The following is a 26,317-nucleotide window of genomic DNA, read 5'->3' on the forward strand; positions in this document are numbered from 1 at the left end:
CCTTAGCAGAGCCACCATGAATAAACAGAGTATGCAGAAATGCTTAATGCTGTTGCTCAATATCAATTGCAGATTAAAAAATCCATTCTGCTTGTGCCGTTGCAGAATGGATTCTTTATTTATCGTGTTGTGAATTATTAAGACATGTGTTAATGGGTTATCTTTGCCCCCACACAAATGGCAGGCTTTTCTTTTGCATCGGGCATCTGCACTAATAAGAACTGAATTCAACACAAGTACACCAGGCAGTGATATTTTGGGACAGGACAGAGACTTAAATTTATTCAGACAAACATCATGAAATTGTCACAGTAATACAAAGCTATTTTCAGCCCATAACATCAACATTCCATTGGAAAACCGGAAATGAAAGACACAGAAACAGAAACTGAAAGTCAACTCTACAGCACAACGCTTCCATGAAGATGGCTACAGGACCGTATCGGGGTTGGGATGAGGAACTATTCACAACTCAGTCCATTACAATGTAACCGGACAGTATCACATGGCAATATATATATATATATATAGAAAGATATACATATCTTTATATATTACTATATCAATTTAGGGATAAGATATCTATATATAGATCTATATATATATTGATCTATACATATTATATTCCTTCAACACTTTTTACAATGTAAAAAATATAGAGAATCGGCAGATAAAACTTGTTTTCCTCCAACTATGGCCATTTGGGTGTTGATTTGAAAGGGTGTATAAGCTGTGTGTGTGTGTGTGTGTGTGTGTGTGTGTGTGTGTGTGTGTGTGTGTGTGTGTGTGTGTGTGTGTGTGTGTGTGTGTGTGTGTGTGTGTGTTTGTGTGTGGACCTGTTACTTGGGCGACAGTGGAAAGACTGTGCTGTGTTGCAAAGGTCAGAGGTCCTCTATGTTGGGCGAACCCAGACCTAACAATATTTCTCCTCCTGCCTGGATTACAGCAAGCAAAGCGTAATTTAAAGACAGAGGGCCGGTCATCAGAGGGCCCACCAGAGCCACCACTTGGCCATGGCTGGGTTACAGAAACCAGAGCTAAAAGGAGAAATCAAGGTTCAAGAGCAAAAAAAAGCCAAACAAGCTCGGCCACGCTCCACAAATATATTACATTGTGAGTCTGCACTCGGGCAGTGGGTGTGCCTTCTTATGGCTGAATCGCTGGCTCAGCAATGAACCCGACTGAGCAACCAATGCAACATTGGTCATCAACCCTGGAGGGACAGCATACATGGCTACATGATACATCATGTCTATGTACATGTTTGTACGTACAATTAAATGCCCCGCAATGCGGTCTGGAGGAAAACCGCGCCGAGTGTGCGCATGTGAGATCCCAAACAACAAACCACAAAAAATTGAAATGTAAAGGTAAGATCCAGGAAGATAGCTGACCAACTGCTGCGGAATATTAAAGTACAAGCGCCTCACAAACTCAGAGAGGCTTAAGTTTGAGCTCACTAGATCCTTGAGGGACCACTTGGCGGGGGCCGCAATGCATCTGTCTCGCTTGGAGAAGATGCTGGGAAACGTAGCTGTTGCATTTAGCCAGGGGGGTTAAACCACAACAAACCAGAAGTGCACACCAGAAGGGTTTAATGAGGAATGGTGGATATTAATATTATTTTAATGAGCTCAGCGTGTATTATAAATGATGAACATTAAATAGACTGAGGTTCTGCCTGACTGACCCGAGGATCGCCCCATCCATCTCCCCGAGGAGCAGGAGGTGGACGAGGGTGAAGGATTGTAGATACTCCGGTGTTTAAATCTGGCCAATTCACGCTTGTTTCCTTGGAAGGGCTCGGTTCTTGTTCTTGTCTGTTGGAAAGCAACACTGAGCAGAGGAGCTCTCGCCTCTTCTACTTCTGCTTCTTCTGCCTCTTCTTCTTCTGCCTCTTCTTCTGCTTCTTCTTCTGTGATGTGTCCAAAGTCCTGTATCTTTTTTTCACACTTGCTAATAATCAAGGCATGCATCATGCCACGTCGAGTGAAATATTGCGACTAAAATGCCATACAAATATAAAAAAAATCAAAGGAAAGCTAAAACCAACATAAGGCTTTCAATTTCCCCCTAAAAAACGACTCTGTATCGGAAACTACCTTATCTATTATATTTAAATGCAATTCTACATGGAATTGTGCTACTGTGATTATTAGGAATTCCGAAGCTTAGTATGAGGCTCCCCAACACCTCTAAGTTTTCCGTCTGGGAGCTTGTTCTTCCTTCTGTCTTCGTCGGTCTTGGTTCACTATAATAACGCCCAAAGGAGCTCTGGCTGATGGATTAACGTGAATCATGTATGACTCGATGATTTTATTCTATTCATGTGGAAGAAGACAGAGGTGAGGCTTGCAGGCCATAGAGACCTGGTTATTTTACAAACCCTGGTTGTAACACCTGGAGGGTTTCCTTCGGATAGACCCATGTACTGCTGCTTTGCCTTGTTTTCCACACAATAAAGGGGTGAGTGTAGCTAGCACGTGTCAGGTCAAATGGAATTAGTTTCATGATAATAAAGTATTACACGGTTTTCATAGGCAGTCAACCCTTTTTATCTGAGACACAATTAGGGCTGGCTAAGTTGGTTGTGACTTGTTTTTTCATTAACAATTGAAACAATCTTAATGGTGGCAGCTTCCTCACGAGGGAAGTAGTGCTGCGTTATTTGTTTTTCTTCTGTCCAATAATCACACCGATCTCAAGGTGAACATTTAAACCAGAGGCCTCAGCCAGGGGGAACTACATGAACAACGAATCTATAAACAAACTGCATGTAGGGCAGTCTAGGACATTCAGGAAGCAAACAGATCAGAAACAATCCGATACGATCCTGGGCCTGAGAGAGGAGGGGCCGTCCCAAAAAACATTCCAACGCTGGAGGGAACCCATAGCAGCAAACGTAACGAATAAATACCTCTCATAGACCCGACATTCTGGTTCCCGAACTCAACTTCTCATCCAATCCATCAACCACCCTAACAGCTCTGCCCTCTGACCACAGACTATCAAATGGACACTGGGCAACGGAAAGAACTACAAAAGGGGCAGATAGGGACAAAGGAGGGCAGAGTTCATCGTAGTAAACATGATGTAGCTGCAGCGGGCAGGGGAAGGAAGCAGGGCGTTCTGAGGGGAGGGTGAGTGAGAGACTTCACAGTCCTGACAGTCAGGACTGTTCTATACAGAAGCTATTTGTATCTGGAGGAGGATGAGCTGAGGAGTGAGATGGGGCTTCAGGGAGCAGGGAGCCAGCAGAATGGACCGGCAGGGGGACACACTGGAATGGCTTTAGATCTGTGCTGTTAGCGGAGGTTCCTGATTGGCCCTAGGACAGGGTAGGCCGCGGCAGAGCTACCAGACATAGCCCATCTCATCGTCCTCCTCCCGGTCTTCGTCGTCCTCCATGGTTCCTCTGGGGTGGATTCGGCCCCGCCTCTTCTTCTGCCGGCCCCGCCCACTCAGTGATGGCTCCTCCTCCTGATCCTCCAGGAGGACGACGCCCCCGCCACTGCTGAAGTCCCCAGAGGTCTCTTGGTCCTCGTCTGGTGCAGCACACACACACACACACACACACACCAACACACACACCAACACAAACACGCACACAGGCACACACATTCAAAAGTTGATGAAATAAGTTTGAAAATAAAACGATCCGCTGGTATTAATTGGACCTTGACACGAGAATTGTGTACTCAATTCATCTTTTTCATTATACGTTGTATTCTAAGAGGTAGTTAAATGTAAGAGCCTGAGAAGAAAACTCCAAAGAAATTACAAAACCAAAAAGGTATTTTGTTGAGGAGAAAAACGCTTCAAGAAAACAACAATGGTGAAGCATTGTCCCTGAAGATCCTAAATGTCACTAAAGATTAGTTCTTGAATTGAACAGAATACACACAGCAGCCATGCACACACACACACACACACACACACACACACACACACACACACACACACACACACACACACACACGCACACACACACACACACACATCATCTCTCACTGGGATTGTTGTTCCGTCTTTTAGGCTATCTCGCCACCGCTTTACTCCCCCATTACTCTATCACGTCTCAGTTCCTTGTGTTAAAAGACAATGTCCCGCCGTCTTCAGCAGCCTAGATATTGGGGAGAACAGCCTGTGAGTGGATCAAAGCGCTCTGGAAGACAGACAGCGCTGCCAAGGGCAAAGAGGAGGATCCTTGAGAACAACGCAGTGCTGCGGGCCCTATGCGAGTCTGGAGCACGGGAAGCTATTGTTGAGTCTGAAGGGGAGGCAAACGGCGTTCAGGTTCTATATTCATATAATCTATTCAATGTAGTATTAGTGGGTAGCACTTTACAATAAGGGTACATCAATTAAACCAGATTCAACACTAGTGAATGCAGTTATATGCATTCATTAACAATTAGCTGACAGTTAATTAACTGTTAATCAATGTCATTAGTTAATGCTAGAGCTGTCAAGCGATTAAAATATTTAATCGTGATTAATCGCACTAATGTCATAGTTAACTCTAATTAATCGCGATTAATCGCAAATTCTTTTTCTATGCTAAATATCCCTTGATTTTTTTGTCCCATAATTCTTCTCATTTTAATTCTCTTATCAACATGGTGAAGTGCATCGGCTTGCCTTGTGCAAATGATTTTTTATTGATAACAACATTGGCATATACACTGATCAAAACAGGACGATACAAAAAAAGAGCCTATAGTGCAATTAAACGACTGCTTTGAACAAATTTCATTTGAACATAGCAGTCAGGCTACTGCTTCTTTGTTTTGAGCCAAAGAAAAAAAAAAAAAAAATTGTTTTTTTTTATAAAATAATTGCGTTAATCGCGCGATAAAAATTTTAACGCCGTTAAATTTGGTTTGCGTTAACGCCGTTAGTAACGCGTTTAACTGACAGCTCTAGTTAATGCATTCATTCACAATATTGTACACCATTAGAATAGAGGTTAGGGTTAGTGGGTTTGACTTAGGATAAGGATTAGGGTTAATGCTTACCCTACTACATATAAATAAATGAATACCCAAGTTAACAAAAATAATGACAATATGTAAGAGTCATCTTTTGAACTTAAGAAGTTGAGATTATTCTTCCTCTGTCATTTTGAAGATGGAGAAGGCTAAAGAGCAGCAGATCCATCTAAAAGGCACCGGACATTCCCAGCCCATAAATCTCCCGATGAAACAGCTCAACAGAAAAATTGATATGCTCAGTGAAGCGAGTGAAGCCCCTAGATTTCCCTCCACGCCACAGAAACCTCAAAACGTTCAGCCACAAATTTCCTCCAAGAAAGGGACAACAGTGTTTATGTTCTGTCCTCCGAGCGGCTCGACTGTGTGTGTGGAGAAGATTGATTGCGCACTGATGGGGTCCACTGTGTGCAAACAAAAAAAGGAAATGAATCGGAAGAATTGTAGAAACAGCGCAGTAAAGAAAAGAAGAGAGGGCTCAACAAACTTTGAGAATCTAACCTTATTTATTTTTTACTCCAAACAATCTTTGCTTGAGTTAAATCGCCCAGAGAGTGACTGAAATAGGGAAGATATTTATGCATTATGTTACGTAATAAAGTGGGATGTTTAAAAAATCTCACACACCCGTGTGTGTATGTGTATGTGTGTGCCAGTGGGCATTTCTGTGTGGGAGTGTGCATATACATGTGTGTGTGTGTATATGTGTGTTTGCGTGCATGTGTGTATGTAAGTGTATGTGTATGTGTGGTTATGCGAGTGCGGTATTGCTGGTGTATGCATGTGTGTGTGCTGTAGTCGTACCACAGCTGGGGTTGCCCTGTTTCCTGGAGCCTGCGATCTCGTTGCCGTATTTGTCCACACACCAACACTGACCCGTGCTGCCGTGACACTGGGTGGGCTTGAAGTAGCCCACCTCCGTACAGCGAGGGATGTAGGCTCCTACACAGGGCGAGAGACATAGAGACAGAGAGAGGAGAGAGAGAGGGAGAGAGAGAGCGAGAGAGAGAGAGAGAGAGAGAGAGAGAGAGAGAGAGAGAGAGAGAGAGAGAGAGAGAGAGAGAGAGAGAGAGAGAGAGACAGAGGGAGGTGAGGGAGAGGGAGATGGAAATAGGAGAGGGAGACAGAGAGAAAGACAAACGGAGGAGAGAGACAGAGAGGGAGGGAGAGAGATAGAAGGAGGAGAGAGAACGAGAGCGATGAGAGAGAGAAGAGGAGAGAGATAAGTGACATAGGAAAGGAGCGAGATAAGAGAGAAATATAAAAAGAGAGAGGTGGTGTTATAAGATAGCACAACAATAGACACAGACACAGAGAGAGAGACAGACAGAAAGACAACCCATTTTGTGACAACCCAAGGCTCTTAATGTATTTACACACCGATGCACACATCAATTACCACAAGCCTAAATGGTCAGCTTCAGTCACACACAAAGACCACCCACCAGCCTCTTGCATACAGCCCTTATTGAGCGATCTCAGGCTGTAAACTAGAATACGTTAATTGGAACGGATGACAAGAAAGGGAAAAATGACATATTATTACAGTGTATGTGATGTTTGTGTGATGAAGAATAACTCCACGATACTATATATGTGAGAGAGAGAGCGAGAGAGAGCTAGAGAGAGAGAGAGAGAGAGAGAGAGAGAGAGCGAGAGAGAGAGAGAGAGAGAGAGAGAGAGAGAGAGAGAGAGAGAGAGAGAGAGAGAGAGAGAGAGAGAGAGAGAGAGAGAGAGAGTGTGTGTGTGTGCGTGTTGAATGTTTGCCTAGGCATGCTACAAGGTTACATTGAAAAAAAAAAAAGATCGTTTTGGTAGCAAGTTTGGACTAAGGCTCATGATGGAGGTGTATTTCCAGAATAGTGTTTGATTGACAGCTGTCACTCTTTCAGACTGACCTATGAGGCTCTTCTGTCGTCCTTGCAGCTGGATCTTGCTCTTCTCATTTTGGCAAGGCATGCCTGGTGACATAAAAACACAGAACACACAGTCTGTCTCATATGTGCTCACCTCATCAGCCTTCTCCTGTCCAGTTGGGAAGAGAGAGAGAGGGAGAGAGAGAGAGAGAGAGAGAGAGAGAGAGAGAGAGAGAGAGAAAGAGAGAGAGAGAGAGAGAGAGAGAGAGAGAGAGAGAGAGAGAGAGAGAGAGAGAGTGAGAGAGAGAGAGAGAGAGAGAGAGAGAGAGAGAGAGAGAGAGAGAGAGAGAGCAGTAAATAGTGCAAGAGAGAAAGATTTTGAAACTCAACAACCAAAAACATCCCCTCTCCCTTTGCTCCGTCCTTCCTAAACTTACCCTGCCATCCCAAAGTGTTGCATTCACACACATTTGCTTGAAGGGCAAGATGGACTCCTTGAACCAATCAGGGAAGAGATGCCCGGATTTGTTCGGAAATAGCCAGGGTTGGTCTAAAATCGTAATTGTCTCCACAGAGGCAGGTGCTGTCACCAAAAACAGATATTCCCATGTAGCATTTCACTCACACTGAAGGACGGCTAAAATTGACTCAAAAAGGAGCTCTTAAAACGTACATACAGCCCCTTTAAGGGTGGATGGAACGGCCTGAACAGAAGATGTTTCCTGACCGTTATCTAATTTGAAATCAATTATTTATTTTCAATGCTAGTGGTCACATCCTCACAGATTAACACATTACATCCATGACAGCAACACGCTATCCAAATATTCAGATTATTTCAAAGGATTATTGCACAATTATTTCAAGATTTGCAAAAACTATTCCATCCCTTCAACTGCATCCTCTTTCCCTCCTCTCTTCTGTTGTCTATCTATCCTAATATCTCATTCATCTCCTCCTCATTTATCTTGTCAATCAATTTCCATTTCCTCTCCATCCGTCACCAGGAGAAATACAACCACTCCACATCCCTGCACTCGCTTTATCTCGCTCTCTCTCTCTCTCTCTCTCTCTCTCTCTCTCTCTCTCTCTCTCTCTCTCTCTCTCTCTCTCTCTCCCTCTCTCTCTCTCTCTCTCACTCTCTCTCTCACTCTCTCTCTCTCTCTCCAGTATATTCTCCCATCTCCTCCCCCAGCCTCCCTCACCATCATGCTCGCCGTGTCAATCTCACCGCACCAATTACCTATTCTGCTCCTCCGCTCTGACCGCGCCCCCATCCACGCAGGTGTGCACACGCACGCGCGCACCGCAAACGGCTCCCCCTTCTCAATTGCTTCGGCACTCGCCTCCGCTTCAATTCACCGCTCTGTTTCAGACTTTCACACATCCATTTCTCCCTCTATCTCAGTCCGCCACCTTTATCACTCTCTCCCACTCACTCCCTCCTCCACCCCCCTCTCTCTCTCTCCCTCCTCCGCATCTCTTTCTCTCCATCTTCTCCCCCCTTCTCTCTCTCCCCCCTCCGACTCTCTCTCTCCCTCCTCCATCCCTCTTCTCCCTCTTCCAACTCTCTCCCTCCTCAAACTCTCTCTCTCCCCCACTCCCTCTCCCCCCTCACCCTCGGGCTTCTGGAAGCAGTAGCACCACTCGTTGTTGGAGAGCTTTCCATCCTTGAAGGAGTCGCAGGAGTTGAAGAGCGGCTTCATGCACAGCTCGTATTTGTCCAGGTAGAGGGTGCTCAGCTCTGATTGGTCCAGCAGCAGGTCAAAGTTCAAGTCCAGCTTGTTGAACATCCAGCCCAGCGAGTCCTTGCAGATGGGCAGGATGCTGGTGTCGAAGCCTGGAGGAGGGAAGAGATCACGTGGTCCATTGTGTCATCGCTGTTGTCACGGTAACCATGATGCCACAGGAGGGCTGTACTCACGTCCCTGGGCGGAGTCTGAGCTGTCGGAGGCTTTGAGGTCTCGGTTGGCATCGAGGTGGAGGACTCCGAACCAGTCCTTCAGTCTGGAGGCCAGACTGTGAAGGTCTCTGTCACTGCAGACTGCACACACACACACACACACACACACACACACACACACACACACACACACACACACACACACACACACACACACACACACACACACACACACACAGAGATACAGTTCAACCACTGAAATATGCATCGATATATCTTCCTAAAGAGATCATCTTCTGCTGTAAGGTCTTTCATTTTGAATGGCAGTAGGCTCCATGTAGACCCGTGATCACACGGAAAAATAGCATCTAGAATGAATACAATACACATTGATCTACATAAATATATGTCATGCATTAGTTACAGCATGTGCGTGTGTGTAATGGCAAATCATTGCACTCCTTACTCACTATTAACAGCGTCTCCTGACATACACAGCGATAATGAGGTATCCCATCATAATTCCGTCAGTGATTCATGCAGTGTGCGTTGAACGGATTTCTCCATCAGAGTCACAGGCGGAACCAAACCCGTTACGATGAACGAGGAACACGGCTCCAATTAGAACGGAGAGGGCCCTTTGCTCAGCAGAGAGGGAAAGACAGGCATGGGGAGCCCGCTCCCATCCACAACACAACACGGCCATCATAATGTTTATTCAGGTTAAAGAGCACAGCACAAGCCCTACTATCCGCCGCCCATAACCTCCTCTTTAGGCTTCAATCAGCTGCTCCAACAACCTCCGCTCTCGACAATCCTCCGCTCGCTCTGTCATCACAACAGCTCCCTCGCCATCGTTCACCCGAGACGTTATTCACCTTGGATGGGTTCTCTTTCAGCCTGTTTCTATTAAAAATACATTTGCCCCCTCGCTGCTAATGTCTGTGTGAGGTTCAGTGGAAACCCTGACTGATAACTGTTCATTGGATTGCTCTTCAGTCGCTCTCCGCCTCAGCTCTGCTCTCCGATTGGTGGGTCCGCTCAATTTATTTTTTACCATTCCTTTCTTTATCACAAAGAAGTAATACAATTCACCTCCTGCCAGTGTAAGGGTGTCTTATTTTCACTTTGAATGGAATTGAGTGGTGTGGAGATTTGTGTCTGAGTGTGCATGTGCATGTGTGTGTATGTGTCTATGTGTGTGTGTGTGTGTACGTGTGTGTGTGTCTGTGTGTGTGTATGCGTGTGTTTGTGTGTGTTTGTTTGAGTGCGTATGTGGTGGGTGATTGTTCGAAGAGGAAAATAATACCCTTTTCCCACCAAAATAAGAGGTTACCGCAGGGTTATCAAATGAGGGAAAACCCACTAAGAATACACAATTTACCCTTTTCCAAATGTGCCCCTGCGTGAAGTTTCCATCACTGCCGATGGGAGCTAGAGTCGATAAAGACCCGGGACTTCTGCAGTAATCGGTCCCGGGAAGGAAGCAGATTGCAAACCTTCCTCGCTAATGAGAGTAAGGAGAAGGTGACGAAAGCTCCTTCCTGCCCGATGCGTCTCCTTCTGACTGCTCCTTCTGCCCTCTAACCGTTTGCCCCAACCCTGACCCTCCCATTAGTCCCTCCCATTAGTCCCTCCCATTGGTCCCTCCCATTAGTCCCTCCCATTAGTCCCTCCCATTGGTCCCTCCCATTAGTCCCTCCCATTGGTCCCAACCCTGACCTTCCCATTGGTCCCTCCCATTGGTCGCAACCCTGACCCTCCCATTGGTCCCTCCCATTGGTCCCTCCCATTGGTCCCAACCCTGACCCTCCCATTGGTCCCAACCCTGACCTTCCCATTGGTCCCAACCCTGACCCTCCCATTGGTCCCTCTAAAAGGCAATGGACCGGGAGAGACTGTGAGGTACTTGCCACAGCTCTGACTCTGCTAAATGTCTTCCTGGTGTGGAAGTGAGCTCTATTACACGCACGCACGCACGCACGCACGCACGCACGCACGCACGCACGCACGCACGCACGCACACACACACACAGGAATCACATACAACCAGAGGAACTCTCTGTAGTATTCACACACAACCAGAGGAACTCTCTGTAGGATTCACACACAACCAGACACACTCAATGTAGGAGACACACACAACCAGTCCGACTATAAAATCACAAACACCCAAACACACTCACTGAAGGATTCGCACGCAACCAGACAAACTCAGGACATTGACATACAGGGTGGGTCCATTCTAAGTAAATTAACAAATGCAATGAATTGCTTCAACTCTATTTTTTCCATTATTCTATAGCTAGAATAATGGAAAACAGCTGAGACACAGAGTTTGTGCTATAGCCGCTAATTACCAGCTATCTGCAAACGTTAACGACACAATCCCTGACGGGGACTATGGTATGTATTATAGGGGACAGAACCTAAATCGTCCGCGACACCATCCATAACTGCTGACTATATGGGGCCCTAGCTCTGCTCTTCTAAAAATAATATTTGATGACAGCCTTGCTATACTTTTTCCAGTCGAGGAGAAAGTTGTAGTGGAGGAGTTGTACTGGAACACAGGCCATGCAGCAGACGAACCACCGCTCTGACATCGGTGCTTCTGAATATTTGCGTCATCACTGTGTTTGTGGTGATTCGCTGGCAGAGCACAGTGCCGGATGATTAACCACGAGCGGGGACATCAGGGGAGACAGCAGGGCCAGTTCCGAGCTGTTGACACACTGGGGTAAAACAAAGAGTGGGAGTTCTTACACAACAGCCAGAAATGTGTATCCCTCTGTGCGACGCTAGCTTACTCCAGCTACTCTCCTTTATCTGCTGGTGTGAAAAACCCAGAGCCTCTTTGAGTTCAGCACAACATCAGCGGTACGTCCGCAGGCTGAAGAATGCTGGATGGGAGGAAACACTGGATGAAAGGAATCTGTCTCCCTGTCTGTCTGGGGGAAGCACATTCTATAGTAGTCCAGAAAAAAGATAAAGGACTGGTTTTGGGGGGACACTAGAGAAGAGAGAGAGAATAGGAGAAAGGGAGAGAGAGAGAGAGAGAGAGAGAGAGAGAGAGAGAGAGAGAGAGAGAGAGAGAGAGAGAGAGAGAGAGAGAGAGAGAGAGAGAGAGAGAGAGAGAGAGAGAGAGAGAGAGAGAGAGAAAGAGAGAGAGTATTTTATACAAAAAGAGGGATTAGGACAAGGATGGTCTGTTATCGATTTTTTCTCTCCTGTGTGTTTGTGTTTGCAGCGTCTGTAAGAGTGTGAATGTTTTTTGTGATTGTGTGTTTGAGTGTGTGTGTGTGAGTGAGTGAGTGAGTGAGTGAGTGAGTGAGTGAGTGAGTGAGTGAGTGAGTGAGTGAGGGAGTGAGGGAGTGAGGGAGTGAGTGAGTGTGTGTGTGTCTGTAAACAGCCAGTGTCTAATGCAGGATAAACTGCCAGTCTGGGCCAAATGTCAGATATCAAACTGTGGATTTGAACTTCCTTCTTATCTGCTTGCCTCGGCCTGTCACCCTCTCCATCCAACACCCGCAGACAAGCACACACACACTCACACAAACACACACACTGTTACGGCCACATTGGCCTTTCGGTTGTCGTGGTATGTGTGCTACGTGTTTTGTCTGCCTTTGCTCTCATAGGCCTGGACCCGCATGTTCCAGGATGGGGGTGTGCCCGCGTACGGGGTGTGTCCCCGTGAACGGGATAAAAGGGGGCCTGGCCTGGAGAGACGCGGAGCGGGAGCGGGAGATTTGATTTGTGCTTTGCACCATGATTGCTCATATCTGTTTGATTATTTGCTGAGGCAATTAAACGAAGAAACATTGACTTTTCGCGCTGTCTCCTGCCCCGTTTCTTTGTTGCGTTTGAGCCGCGTAACAAATGGGGGCTCGTCCGGGATGGTTGCTGAAGTCCGACAGGATTCGGACCTCCTGGTCTAAACCGATCTCGACCGGAACGTCTGGAGGGCGGAGAGGGATCTCGACCGGAACGTCTGGAGGGCAGAGAGGGACCTCAACCTGCAACCTACCTTTTGACCTCCTCTTCCTGGGAGGGCGGAGAACATTCGCGGTCTGCCCTGGGTCTTCAGTCCGCTCCGGGTCCAGGTTCCGGCCCTCAGTTCGCTCTTTTCCCGGTCCTGTCCTCACCATTTCAGGCAACGTTTGCTGGTCCGTATACAGTGACCAAAAAGGTGTCGGATCTTAATTATCTGCTGGCTACTCCTGACAGGAGAAAGAGCTCGCAGCTATGTCGTGCCAACTTGCTTAAGCCGTATCATGAACGTCCGAACGTGCCTGCAGGAGGTGCCGTTAGTGCTGTGGCTCTGAGTGAGGGTGTTCTAGCGCCTACTTCTCCTGTAAATCCTTCGGTGGAAGCACAGGAACAGGATGAGATCAGGGCTCCTGACGATGGCGTCTTGCGTGCCCGCTTAGATAATTCTGAGACCTTGAAGCAGCTTCCCCAGTTGCTGCAGCACCTGTCTGGGGACAAGCGTGCAGAGTTAATTTGTCTTATTCAAGAGTTTCTCATCTGTTGTTGCGCCGTTGACCGATCTTTTGAAGTCCTCGGTGAAGTTCGACTGGACTCTGGTATGCCAGTCTGCTTTTGAGACAGTAATGGCTCTCCTAACATCTTCTCCTGTTTTGGCCGCGCCGCAGTTGGACAGGCCGTTCAAGCTGCATGTGGACGCTAGCCAGAGCCCGGATGACGAAGTTTTGGACAAAGTGGAGAACACCTACCAGGAAAAGGGGTTTTAGTTGGAGATAGTTTCGGAAATGTAGTTGTTTTTGTAATTGTGGTGTCTTTTGATACTCTGCAAGCTCCTTCTTAAGGGGGGGGGTGTTACGGCCACATTGGCCTTTCGGTTATCGTGGTATGTGTGCTACGTGTTTTGTCTGCCTTTGCTCTCATAGGCCTGGACCCGCATGTTCCAGGATGGGGGTGTGCCCGCGTACGGGGTGTGTCCCCGTGAACGGGATAAAAGGGGGCCTGGCCTGGAGAGACGCGGAGCGGCAGCGGGAGATTTGATTTGTGCTTTGCACCATGATTGCTCATATCTGTTTGATTCATTGCTTTTGAGGCAATTAAACGAGGAAACATTGATTTTTCGTCTCCTGCCCCGTTTCTTTGTTGCGTTTGAGCCGCGTAACACACACACACACACACACACACACACACACACACACGCACACACTGTCCACAGGACTGATAATCTGTCAAATAGACTCATAGCCATACAGCCATTTTTCCCTCAAATACATCCATGGTTACACAAATATCCTTATTATTTTTCATCACCATAATCAGCATGCACCTCTAGCTTTAACTAAAGCGTGCACACGTGAATCATCAAAAAGAAAGACCGTGGAGCATGCTATAACCTCGTGCAAATTGCAATAATTAGCAATTAACGCCCCCATTAATTGGGGTTGTGTGACCAGGTTGTTAGCATACACAAATTGATTGCAGCACAGCGCGGGCTGCCTGCGGGGGGGCAGCGGGCGCCAGCCTCTGTTATCAGCGGGCACAGCGCTGCCTCCAGCCACACCTGTCTTCTGCAGGGGCTCACCTTGAGACGTCTGGCCTGACGGCAGCTGACAGACAGCAGCTGGACCACAACAAAGAGGAGCTGTCGCTCGCTTTATAACCAGAGGATGGAGAGGGGGGGTAGGGGAGGAGGGGGGGAGGAGGGGAGGGGATGACGAGGAAGAGGGGACATGAGGACAAGAGGAGGAGAGGAAGTGAGGAGATTAAGATGAGTGGAGAGGGGAGGAGAACACGATGGAGGATGAGAGGAGGAGAGGAGGAGATAGAGAGGGAAGGAAAGGAGGAGAGGAAGAGAGGGAAGGAAAGGAGGAGAGGAAGAGAGGATGTGAGGATAGGCAGAGATATGAGACACAGAAGCTGGCGTCAAGGAGCCACACCTCAGTAGGAAGAGAACAAAGGGGTGGAGGCAGGGACATAGGAAGGAAGGAATGAAGAGAGGGGGGGAGGGAGTACCTACATCAGTAATACGGCCAGGTTTAGCCAAAGTTTATGAATATGGATTAAAATCCCTATTTGGGATACATTTATTCAATCTTAGAGATATCTTACCCATATTTTCTCAGACGAGAGGGAGAACATCGTGCAAGCAATGCAGAAGATGCTCAGAGGCCACCTCTCGCCATACATAACCATCCCCAGGCCCCGAGGTCAGAGCCACAGCATTGACCTGGCTGCAGTGCAGAGCATGTGTGTATTTTAGCTTGGCTAACATATTGCAATCTCTGCAGGCGTTACCAAAGCAACGCCAGCAACTCCCTGTTTGCAGTTAACTCTCGTTCACGCCCTCGCTCCAATCTCCCTCCCATCTATGTGTGTGCACATGTGCGTTTGTGTGTGTGTGTGTTGTTTAGTTTAAGCTGGAGACCCAGCTCTGTACCGTGTTAATTGTTTTCTCTCCGTTTCCAGGCATGTGCTCTGTTTTCCTTAATCTCCGCTCTAATCTCCCTTTGCACTTCATTTATCCTCGGGAAGAAGCCGATACAGCTTCCCCAGGTACTCTGGACACGCACGCACACGCACACACACACACACACAAACACACACACACATAGATCCGAGTGACAGCGTAGCCGACAGTGCTGTCAGAGTGAGGTAATGGAGGAATAATTACCCAGCCGGACTGGCTCAGTGGGCGCCATCGGTTCCAGACAGAATAAACAAAGTGATGGACCCTGGGGTGTGTCTACCTCAATACTGGCGAGATTTGACAGCCATTGATCGCTAGCGGCTATGATATTGTCATGGTAACAATAAAAGTAACTCAAAACACCTGTCACACAATGCGGGACGCCTTCTACCCAGAATCTGGGCAGGAGATGATCATAACAGAGATGTTTACAAAGGAGTCATCCCCTGTTATACGTTCTCCAATTGAAGCCTGATTGAGGCAACACTTGGATCTTTCGCCGAGGGATGTTGGTAAGAGATCCATTCAAGTTACAACAACCTTGCAACATGTCAATTGAGAAAGTAAACCCTACAAATCTGTGAATTTATTCATGTGTACATTGATGGTGATATCAAACATATGTATGCACCGCGTCTCATGGCTACACATCCCATATTCACCTCTACCTGCAGTATGCATATCTTTAGGTAGTTGGTGTTTAGTTTGACTTTCTCTACTTTGTCTCCCGTGTAATGTGTCGAGAATTAATTAATGAATTAGTACGAAACCCAAAAGAATGGCAGGGGATGTGGAGGAACAAGGAAGAGGAAGAGAGGAGCGAAGATAAATAAGAGGAGACGAGAGATGAGGAGATGAGGAGAGGAGAGGAGAGGAGATGACATGACATGGCATGACATGAGAGATGAGGAGAGAAGAGAAGAGTGGAGAGGGGAGGAGCAACGGGGAGAGGAAAGATCAGGAGAGGGGAGATCAGGAAAGGAAAGATGAGGAGAGGAAGAGAGAGATAAGAGGAGTGCAGGAGTGCAGGAGAGGTACAGATGTCGCCGGCAGGTTTGTCCAGACAATGCAGCAAGGACACCTTTCCGTCCACCTAGGGATTCAAATCCTTCAAGTGGGTGACTTTGCTTTGTGCACATGCAGCACGTCCGGGGTCCAGATAATAAGGAAGTGGGATTAAGGGAGACCCATCGAGGAGAGCTTGCATAGCATGTCTAATTACTGTCAAAGAACGTCCCTCACCACCCCCAACTCAGCACTAATCCCCCACTTTACTAACATCCACACACTCCCACAAAAATGAGTTGCAGATGTTCTGCCTGCTAATGATTCCAAATGGAAACAAGGCCGGATAACAGGGATTGAACCCCGTTCACAGACTCTAGGGCAATATTCCATTTGGAGTGGAGGGGCGACTGCAACAGTGAATTACTCCATTTCAGGGATCAGAAAACAAACATGGTTCAACTAATAAGCAGATTGAACCACGTTGGCTGAAACGGACCACTTTAAAGGAATTACACCGCCTGAATACTTCTGTGTCCGTGTGGCGAGTTGTGCTCCAAATCCATGAACTCAAACATCTGCTACAACAACAAACAACTCAGCATAAAATTATGCAAATACATCTCATCTGAACCGAAGAAATTAAAATGAACATGATCAGGCCATCGTTTGTGCTAACATGAGAGAGAACATGAAAACCCTGAAGAGAAGTGTTTGCAGTTGGGATGATTCAACACTCGAGCGGTCAAACCAAAGCATACAGCCGAGCCCCCATGCATGCGGGCTCCCATCCGTCCCACTGGCGAACGGGAGCCTGCATCAAGACACAAGTGCCCACCCAGTGTGATCGCTATGGCAACCCGTGGGAGGCTGGCCTGATTGGAGTGGAATGATTGCACTTTACATGCACCACATATCTGGTCAGGTGGAAGGAACGGAAATAGATGAATACACAAACACACTATAAAAACAACATGCCCACAGCACACGGAGCGCAACTGTTGCTTCATATGTGTAGCAGGGCCCTAAAGAAGGAACCGACTCATAACAGGGTTTTTTGGTTTGATTTTAATGGAGCAAAACACATGGAGGACGAATGTAGCGGGGCTAATTTTTTTGATGTACTTTTGGCGTCAATACAAAAACTTTATTTTGCCTCCGTACTGGTGTAGCCATGTGTTTTGACCTAGACATTGTGTCTGTTTATCTTCTGCAGATACTATGTCACATTATAATTCACCCAGCGAAGTGAGTTCTGTATGTTGTACTGTTACTAATAAAGTAAAGGGTCTTCTGGTGTCTCCACCTGTGGTCCCGGACGGCCATGATTGACGGGCACAGCCTTTTATTTAATTATCTCATGGATCCCTTGAACCACGGCTGTGTTATGGATGTGCTCAGACCAGGAGCAAAGGTCACCGAAAGCTCTGACTAGGCAGAGAATCTCCGACCCAAAGAGAAAAACAAACTACAATGTTTCCAGTCCCCTCTCCTTTGTGTTTCCTTTCAGTGGTTGTCAGTCTCTGCTCTAATTATGCAGCCTCCTGTGAGGCTGGCAACGGAGGCAGTCATTAACAGAACAGACACGGCCAGGTGACCTCAAAGGTCACCGGCAAAACAAAGGCTTTGGCTCCGGCTTATTATTTTGATTTGTCTTTGCTGGGGCTTTTTTGGCAACCTGTCCGAGTGTGTTTCCCAGGCGATGAGAAAACAAAGGTCAAGGGAAGGTTAAAAAGACATCAAAGAGGAAAGAGTATGCATGGGTTGAGTCGAGCTGTCAGCCGGTGTGTCCCCAACACATGGACACAGCTTGATTAAAACCTCCCTCCGGGCTGCGGCCCTCTCTGGATGTTCTCATATTTATGATCTGGAAAACAGACCAGACTGTCTGGGCCTTTCTTGTCTCCTTGTGCTGTCAATGACAGTCATTTAGGACTCACTTTTCAAAAGGCCGTACTTCAGAGAGCGGTGATGATGGGATTATGCAGTTAAAATATGATGCAATGTAGCCTGTCTGCGAGACAAACCAGAGTGGAGAGTTAATCATCATACCGCATCTCCCAAGAGAACAGAGATTTCATGTGCAGACCTTCCGTCCACACCCCCACGCTGTCAGTGAGAAGGTCAGAGTTCTTTGGCAGGGGTGAGCCGGAAAATACTGCATAAATGTGGGGTTGTATATTGTTATAATCAAGCAGACAGCTACTCACCAGCCTTGGTGGTCGGGCGTGCTGGTCGGCTGGCCTCCTGACCAGGGAGACATGGGCAGAGCCCATAACACTTGACTGAGAGCACCTTCCCAGACATACAGCCATGGAAGTCCAGCTTACACTGGAACAGTGGACACAGAGATAAACACATTATTTTTCCCATAAGAGATAGGGTCAAGCACTCATTTGGTCAATACATGCATTAGAAGGACCTTAGTGGGTCTCACATGGGATATATATTTATATTTTTAATTTTATTTTTTAATGTCCAGATTACTATACCAATGATGTAGTCCTTCAAGTTATGAATGGGGACATGTTTCCGACACTTTGTTACCAAACAATGGACCAAAAAGATGGAAACTGTGTTAAAGACAAGGCCCTGTTTAGATTTGAGTTACTTTATAAGATACAGGATTTTAATTTGACAAAGACACACCAATTAAAAGTTAAATAAATTAGAGTTAAATGCCGGTTTTTAGAGGGGATCATCTAAAATGATATTGCCGTTTATTTGAGATGAACAGATGTGTCTATAACGCCACTATAAAGACACACACACACACACACGCAAGCGCACGCAAACACACACAAACCCATGGCAATCTATTCTTCATAGCAGTGCAAACCCAGCAAAAAGCACTAAAAACCCAAACGGCTTCAGAATGTAATTTAATCGTATTGCTCTCTCCTCTAGTACACAAGGGGTACCAAATTGTTTGGCGTGGTTGAAAAAAAAAATCCAATCACAAAATCCATCGAAGAAAGTTATTAAAACCCAAATGAGTTATGTAAATTCACACTGAGAAGGACTGGGGGACCCCCACTTATTTGCGGACCCCCGCAAGTGAATGCAAGGGTGTCCGCACACATACACACAGCCATACCCAAATAACACACACAACGCAGACACACTCCTCGCTGCTCTCCACATCTCTCCTCTCTGCTGACACTTTCAATTTCCCGGACTCTAATTTAAATCCATCATTTTATTCTGCCGGTCGCCACATGGATAGTGTTGCTAATGTCTCTTAATGAAATCTGTTGACAAAGAGACACACACCGCGCCCTTCTTTCCACACATTGGATTAATCCCGGTAGGTAGAGATAACAGCGAAAGAGAGCGAGAGAGAGAGAGAGAAAGTGAAAGCAGCGGGAGATCGAAAAGTATAAATAAATCAACTGCAGATCACACCCTAAGATTAGAATTATTCCTCCAGCACGTAGTTGCCGTACATGTCAGAAGATGTGACTTAGACGATAACATCAGACGGTAACATTGGATAGTAACATCAAACAGTAAAATCGACCGTATCATTAGATGGTTACATTGCACAGTAACATCAGACTGTAACATTAGACGGTAACATCAGATGTCAACATCAGGCGGTATCATCCGATGGTAACATCAGACAGTAATATCGGACGGTAGCTTCAGACGGTAACATCAGACGGTAACATCGGACGGTAGCATCGGACGGTAGCATCGGACGGTAACATCGGACGGTAACATCGGACGGTAACATCGGACGGTAGCATCAGACAGTAACATCAGACGGTAACATCGGACGGTAGCATCAGACGCTAACATCAGACGGTAACATCGGATGCTAACATCGGACGGAAACATCACAAGGTAACATCACACGGTAACATCATTTGATAACAGGGCTCTTAAGGTATTGGTTACTCAGTGAGCAAATGAAAAGTAAGGAGGACTTTAGACTGATAGAGATGTGATATGTGACCTGTGAGGAGTAGATATGACCGTCAGACCCGCACACAGGGCCGTACGCGATGGCTGGGCAGGGCCTACATTTCCCATGAGCAGCGGCGACCTCCTTGTTGTGTTTGTGGCCTGGGGTTCCTTTCCTGGTCTTCGTGCTGTGAGCGAGAGGAGTGAGAAGGAAGGAAAAAGAGGAGGCGAGAGAGAGAGATTAATTTAGAATACAACAGACCAGTGAGAAGAGAGAGGGTGTAATGATGGTTCACCTCCACACACCCAGAGGCCGTGTATATGTGGGAGACATTGCCTTACTGGCTATCCTGTAAGAGAAGCAGTAATTTAATACTTTAAATGTGGAATAACAAAGGGCTGGATGTTGTTCTTGTCGAATTGAGGATTTTGCTCGTGCATAGAGCAGCCTTCCTCAATGAGGGACTATGGGTGGCGATGACGTAATGTCATTTGAACTGATGAGCCGTCACGTGTTATCCAGAGGCAGCAGAACTTTCTTTGTGCCCTGTTTGCAGCGCTCACACGTGCAGCGTTCCCATGACAACGGTGGGCGATCAATTGCTCCCTTGCCCCACGCTCCTGCCCTGCCAGAGAAACAGGCTGCTTAGAAGGCAGCGAGAACAGTGATTAACACACACACAAACACACACACACACACACACACATACACACATACACGTACAGTCAAACACAGGCATTAGCATAAGTGCTCCAAGCAGCAGTGTAACTATTATGACAATCACCTCAGCAAAGTTCCCGATGTTTAACACATTTCCACATAATCTACTTTAGATAGAATCCTGTGTGTATACAGGAGTATATAGGTATACGTGTCTCTGATGGTAACAATGATCAATCACGCCCTCTATTGTGGTAGAAAGCTGTGGGTGGAGACAGTGGCAGTAAAATAAGCCACTCATCCCACCTATAGTCTCTGAAATTCTCTCCCTCTCCCTCTCCCTCTCTCTCTCTCTCACTCTCTCTCTCTCTCTCTCTCTCTCGTTCCATTAGAAAAGTTTGAAACTGTGAAAGTGTTTGAGAAGGCCATGTTCAATGATCCACCACCTAAATGGAATCCTCTAAAAGGAAGCTCTAATAGAGGGACTGAATGCCTCATGGATTGTCGCCTGTCACTGTGATTTCTGGAATCAAATAGGCTGGCAATGATTAGAAGGATGATTTCAGATCTGTGTCAACAAACAACTGACCCTCATTTTCTCTGAGTGTCCTTTCACACATGCACCGAACGTCTGACATTCCCTGGATAATCCCCAGTTGGGATATACGTATAAACAAAAATGTCAGAATCGGCCCTTCTGGAGTTGAACCTACCTGGCCCCTAGGGTATAGTCTGGAGTATTGGACTGCCGGAGAAATTACACCGAGCGTGTGGGGCATGTTGCTGACGTGAAAAAAAGTACTCTCACAGACTCCAACTTTTTTCTGCTTTTATCTCTTCTGTTTATATTGCGGATATGTCTAGTTAAATGCTGGTGAACTTCTCTTCAACTAGGTGAAGAGCAGTACAGTGTAGTTGTACTGTTGTCAGGTGGAGAGCAGTACAGTGTAGCTTTACTGTCAGGTGAAGGGCAGCACAGTGTAGTCTGTGCTTGACAGCTCATTATTTATTGAGGCCCAGTTACAAACCTAATTGAAGCTGAAGAGGCTACGCCAAGCTGACACTTGGTATATTTATTTATAAATACATTTCAACAGTTTTTACTTGAAAAATTCTTCTGGCTTTGTCTTGGCTGCCTGTGATAAGCAGCCGGTCTTACAGCAGAAGAGTGAGTCCTGCATCCTGACTGGTCCTACTCACCTGTGTGTCGGTTGCGTAGGAGTGGCGCAGGTGGCTGTCATGTAGTCGTGGCTGACGCACACCTTGTGAGGCGGGCAGCGAACCAGCAGACAGGGGTCCTTAGTGGCGTCCAGTCCTACGAGGGAGAGACAAACAGGACAAAACGTCATCTGTGGACCATGAAATTGGGCTTTGGAGGACACATCAACACCCGGGAAGAAACACATCACTACACGCCGACTGCAGGGAGGACAGTGTAGAGGCAAGGGGGTTCCACTCGTTGACAGAAGCCACTGGTTCAAACCCAGCCCCTTCCTGTAGGGAAGTTACCCTTTCTGTAGAAATGTAACTTTTGCTTTATATATATATATTGGAATTGATAGATGCTATGATTATGTTCTGGGGTATTTGAGGAAATAAGTGTGAACATTTACCACCTTACTCCAAATGCAGGCATATTTTATGTTATATTTTATATATGTTATAATTATACCAGGTTACAGGTTTGGTATCATCGTTCCTGATCTCCAGACTGTGTGTCTGTGTATGCGCGACTAGTCCCAGTGTGCAGGTGGCCACGCCTTTAGGTCGCATTTTATTCAGTTGATGGTCAGGACTAGTACGCCTTGCCGGTGAGTGACTATAAACTAGCATTGCTAGTAATTCAAATCAAGAATTAATATCATCGGAATGTTTGTTTAATTTCATTGGTTAATTCTGGGTTTTGTGTTTGTGTTTTCGTTGCTGGTTTACAACCTATCTATCTATCTAACTAACCAACAACTAATTAGTTATTGTCAACTTGGGAGGCTCGCGTAGCTTGGTAGTCAGGCTACCTAGTGCGTGGATGCTTATGTTTATGTGAGCGCAATAAAAGTTCATAAAGTTACTCGAGTTGTATCAGCCGTACTGGTCCTGGAACCCTTCCAGTGGGGAGTTTATTGAGCTATAGCAGGTAGCTTAGTGTAAACTGGACGGGTAGACAAGAGATGGGCGGTGTTGTTCAGTGACAGAGCGAGGGGTGGGCTGGTTCGTTCTCTGAATGGGAGGCATCAACGAGAGAAGAAAGGAGACAAGGCAACGCAGCAGGAGAGGGAAATGGAGCCTGCAAGGAATAATAAAGGGAGGAGGAGAATTGAACAGCAGACGGCATTCAGGAGCCGTCCATCGCTGTCAAACAAACGGAATGTGACATTATAGCATAGGTTGACTTTAGGTCGAAGTCAAGGTAAAACCACGAGGAAACGCAAAACTAGCTCCCACCCCAGTTTGCAGAATTCTACCTATCGGTATAAACGTCAGGAAATTGTTATGAGAAGCATTATTATTTAACTATATAACGTATATAACTTATTTAATTGTTTCCCTGCTTGAACGTGACAGCCGAACGTGAAAGTTACGGATTAATACAAATTCATGGTTTCCATGTGTGCTCACGCATAGCAGCACAGTTAAACCCACGCACTCACGCTTGTGTGTGTGTGTGTGTGTGTGTGTGTGTGTGTGTGTGTGCATGTGTGTGCGTGCATGTGTGCTCATACTGGTATAAATTAACCGTGCAATTACCATGGTAATTGGGCCAAAAATGCATCCAGATTCTGAAGTAATGAGGACTTGTGTATGGATCAAAGCAACATGCAGGTCGTTAGCGTACGGCTGATAACTTTAGAAGAAAGCAGTGGCGCTGCCTCCATTAGGACCCTAATAGCTTGTGTTGGAGCCACAGCTGTGCGTCAGGCATGAACACGGCTGATCACAAGCCAGGCTGATGTTTACACGCCACTTTGTTAGCATCGACTCAGCAGCGCGGCGAATCAGACGCTTGTGTCTGCCGGCCACGGGGAACCGCCGCGTGACATCTGTTCCGACCGTTTCTCAAATCCACGAAGCTCGACGAAGGGCGTTCATTATTGAAAGCCTTCACAGATCCGCACGGTTCTCAAACTGCTTGGGATGCAGAGCAGACCAGTGCGAGCCTTCCTCAAATCCTTCAAACTCATTTAGTTAAAACCCTGATTCTGGTGCCAGGGTCTTTAGACAATGCACACAATATCCCCCCAGTGTCGATGCAGAACGCTGCTTTGGGTCAGTCTGTCTGTGTGTCTGTGTCCGTCTGCGGCACATTGGAATGCACAAGCAATCCAATGTGCACAAGCTCAATGAACAACTGGCAGGAACATTGTCAGTACGTCTCCAGGCTGACATGTGGATTGTCTTCTCTCACGTTTTTTTGGGATATCTCTCCCCTTCCCTCCAGCTTCACCCACATTAACACTCTGGGTCACAAGAAGAGCCCCTCTCTCTCATCGTCCTCCTAGAGAAAATTGCATCTCCATCCTAGAGGAAATGACATCGTTGTTGGTTGCCGGGCCAATAACGTGCACGGAACTCGAGAACTGAAAACCGTTTGCAAGATCGAGATCTGTTTTTTGTCATGGTCTCTTAAATAGAGAGAGAGAGAGACAGAGAGAGACAAAAAGACATAGAGAGAGGGGCAGAGAGAGAGAGAGAGAGAGAAAGAAAGGGAGGGGCAGAGAGAAAGAGAGATAGAAAAAGAGGGGCAGAGAGAGCAAGAGAGTGAGAGAGCGAGAGAGAGAGGAGGTTAAGGATGGCTGACCACGATACAGTGCTTCTGCATTACAATTGACTGGGTGCTCAAACAGACCGGTGCTCTTTACTTAAGACTCCTTGAGCTTTACAACCACCCGTAATGCCCTTTTCCAGGCTCTCTCACTCCCTCTTTCGCACTCTCTCTCTCCCTCTCTGCCTCGCTCTCTCCCCCTCTCTCTTTCCCTCATTCAGTCCTCCTCCCTTCTATCGCAGGCTATTGTATTCTACCCCGTCCTCATATTTATTTCATATTAGCTCTCTGCTGGCCTTTTATTGGTGGTCTGTCATTAACTTTGGCTATGAATCAACCGCCTCTTATTAAAGTTATCCCCTCCTCTCACGCCTCTCTCTTCTTTGTTACAGTTCTTATTGGGTCTCCACTTTCTTCTCCTTCATCTTTTTAATTAGTTTTACAAGAAGGAGCAGAGGAGCTCAGAAGTACTGCTTGTTCCTTTCTTTGAAGCACAATGGAATCATTTCACTATTTAAGACAGCGTTTCATATCCCCCCCGGTTTGAAAATGCACTTCTAGACGTGCAGAATTCTCAGTTGTAGGCTTGGCACTATAAGTAGCTGTCTGCGTGTGTGTGTGTGTGTGTGTGCATGCGTGTGTGTCATTGTGTGTGTAAGTGTGTGCGTGTGTGAGTGTGTGTGCATGTGTGTGTGGCTGTGTGTGCATGAGAATGTGAGTGTGTGCGGCTCGGGGCTGTGTTTTGCTGCATGAGTGAGTGAGTTTGTGCGTGCCTGTGTGTGTTTGGCTGTGTCTGTGTGGGGGGGTTGCTGCATGCGTGCATGCAAGTGTCTGAGAGACATTATTGTTCTTGCACTACTTTCACATGTGTTTTCAGAACATTCTAAACATTTTAAACATTGTAAAAACTGGACTTGGTGTACAATGGGACATGGTTCCCGTGGAAACAGTGCAACTCGTTTCTTTCCAGATGCACACTGAGAGCCGCATGGGGCCTCGTACCCATCTATACCGATCTCATTTGAAACTACAAATACATATATTGTCAAAACTGCCAAGTGGAAGGGACATGCTAGTCTTTCATTCAAATCTGATGAAGATTTCTCAAAGTGGATGTACGCCGTGAAATATGTATAATTAAAGCCTAAGACGCAAATGCTCTTTCAGAGAAGACACAAACAAGAGAAATAATGGATCCAAGAAGAGGAATGCTATAAAGAAGAATTGTCTATTTGATATTCTTCTGACGTCAGATGAGGGGCAAGACCCAGAGAGAAGGGACAGCAGAATCAAGACGGCCAGGGTCCTCTTGGAACACATGGCACTGCCTATCATTCATGTGTGTAACTTTCTGACGCATTCCCTCGGGTTATGAGGAGTTCAAATGGCCATTACTTCTCTCCCCCTGCCATTAAAATGAGTTAAAATTGCCATCGGTTCACCCATCCATCCATCCCTTTTTCAATCGCGGTTCACTTTAAGGCACGTCGTTTCGTTTCACCAGAGAGTGATTGACTGTCGACGAGAATTGTTTCTGTCCAAGCATTCCTGGTAGCAGGAGTTCCTTTCTCTCACCTACTCCCGCCTGCTGGGAGAGATTCACTGGAATTCACGTTGGGGGGGTAGTACAAATATTGTTTATATATTGTGGTTATAACATAAGCATATGGAGCACCAAAGAAAAACAGAGAAATTATATATATATATATTGAAGACAGTGAGATAGAGGTTAGAGAGAGAGATGCCTAGAGAAGTGGAGGGAGAGAAAAATAGAGAATGGT

At 46.5% G+C, this 26,317-nt stretch overlaps 1 protein-coding gene across 2 annotated transcripts in view; it reads right to left on the reverse strand.

Annotated features, from left to right (window-relative positions):
• Positions 1-249: 249 nt before the first annotated feature.
• The window catches only part of spock1 (SPARC (osteonectin), cwcv and kazal like domains proteoglycan 1), a 71,521-nt gene continuing 45,453 nt past the window's right edge, over positions 250-26,317 (reverse strand). For both annotated transcript variants that reach the window (XM_030368673.1, XM_030368672.1), the window contains 8 exons: positions 21,977-22,091; positions 20,168-20,303; positions 18,420-18,540; positions 8,772-8,891; positions 8,466-8,687; positions 6,890-6,952; positions 5,796-5,933; positions 250-3,545 (listed from right to left, as the gene is read on the reverse strand). In XM_030368673.1, the coding sequence (XP_030224533.1) occupies positions 3,355-3,545; positions 5,796-5,933; positions 6,890-6,952; positions 8,466-8,687; positions 8,772-8,891; positions 18,420-18,540; positions 20,168-20,303; positions 21,977-22,091 (1,106 nt within the window). In that variant the 3' untranslated portion in view covers positions 250-3,354. The remainder of the gene's footprint in view (positions 3,546-5,795; positions 5,934-6,889; positions 6,953-8,465; positions 8,688-8,771; positions 8,892-18,419; positions 18,541-20,167; positions 20,304-21,976; positions 22,092-26,317) is intronic.

The sequence above is a fragment of the Gadus morhua genome, chromosome 10, assembly GCF_902167405.1.
Source record: "Gadus morhua chromosome 10, gadMor3.0, whole genome shotgun sequence".
In the NCBI taxonomy this organism is placed as follows: Eukaryota; Metazoa; Chordata; class Actinopteri; order Gadiformes; family Gadidae; genus Gadus; species Gadus morhua.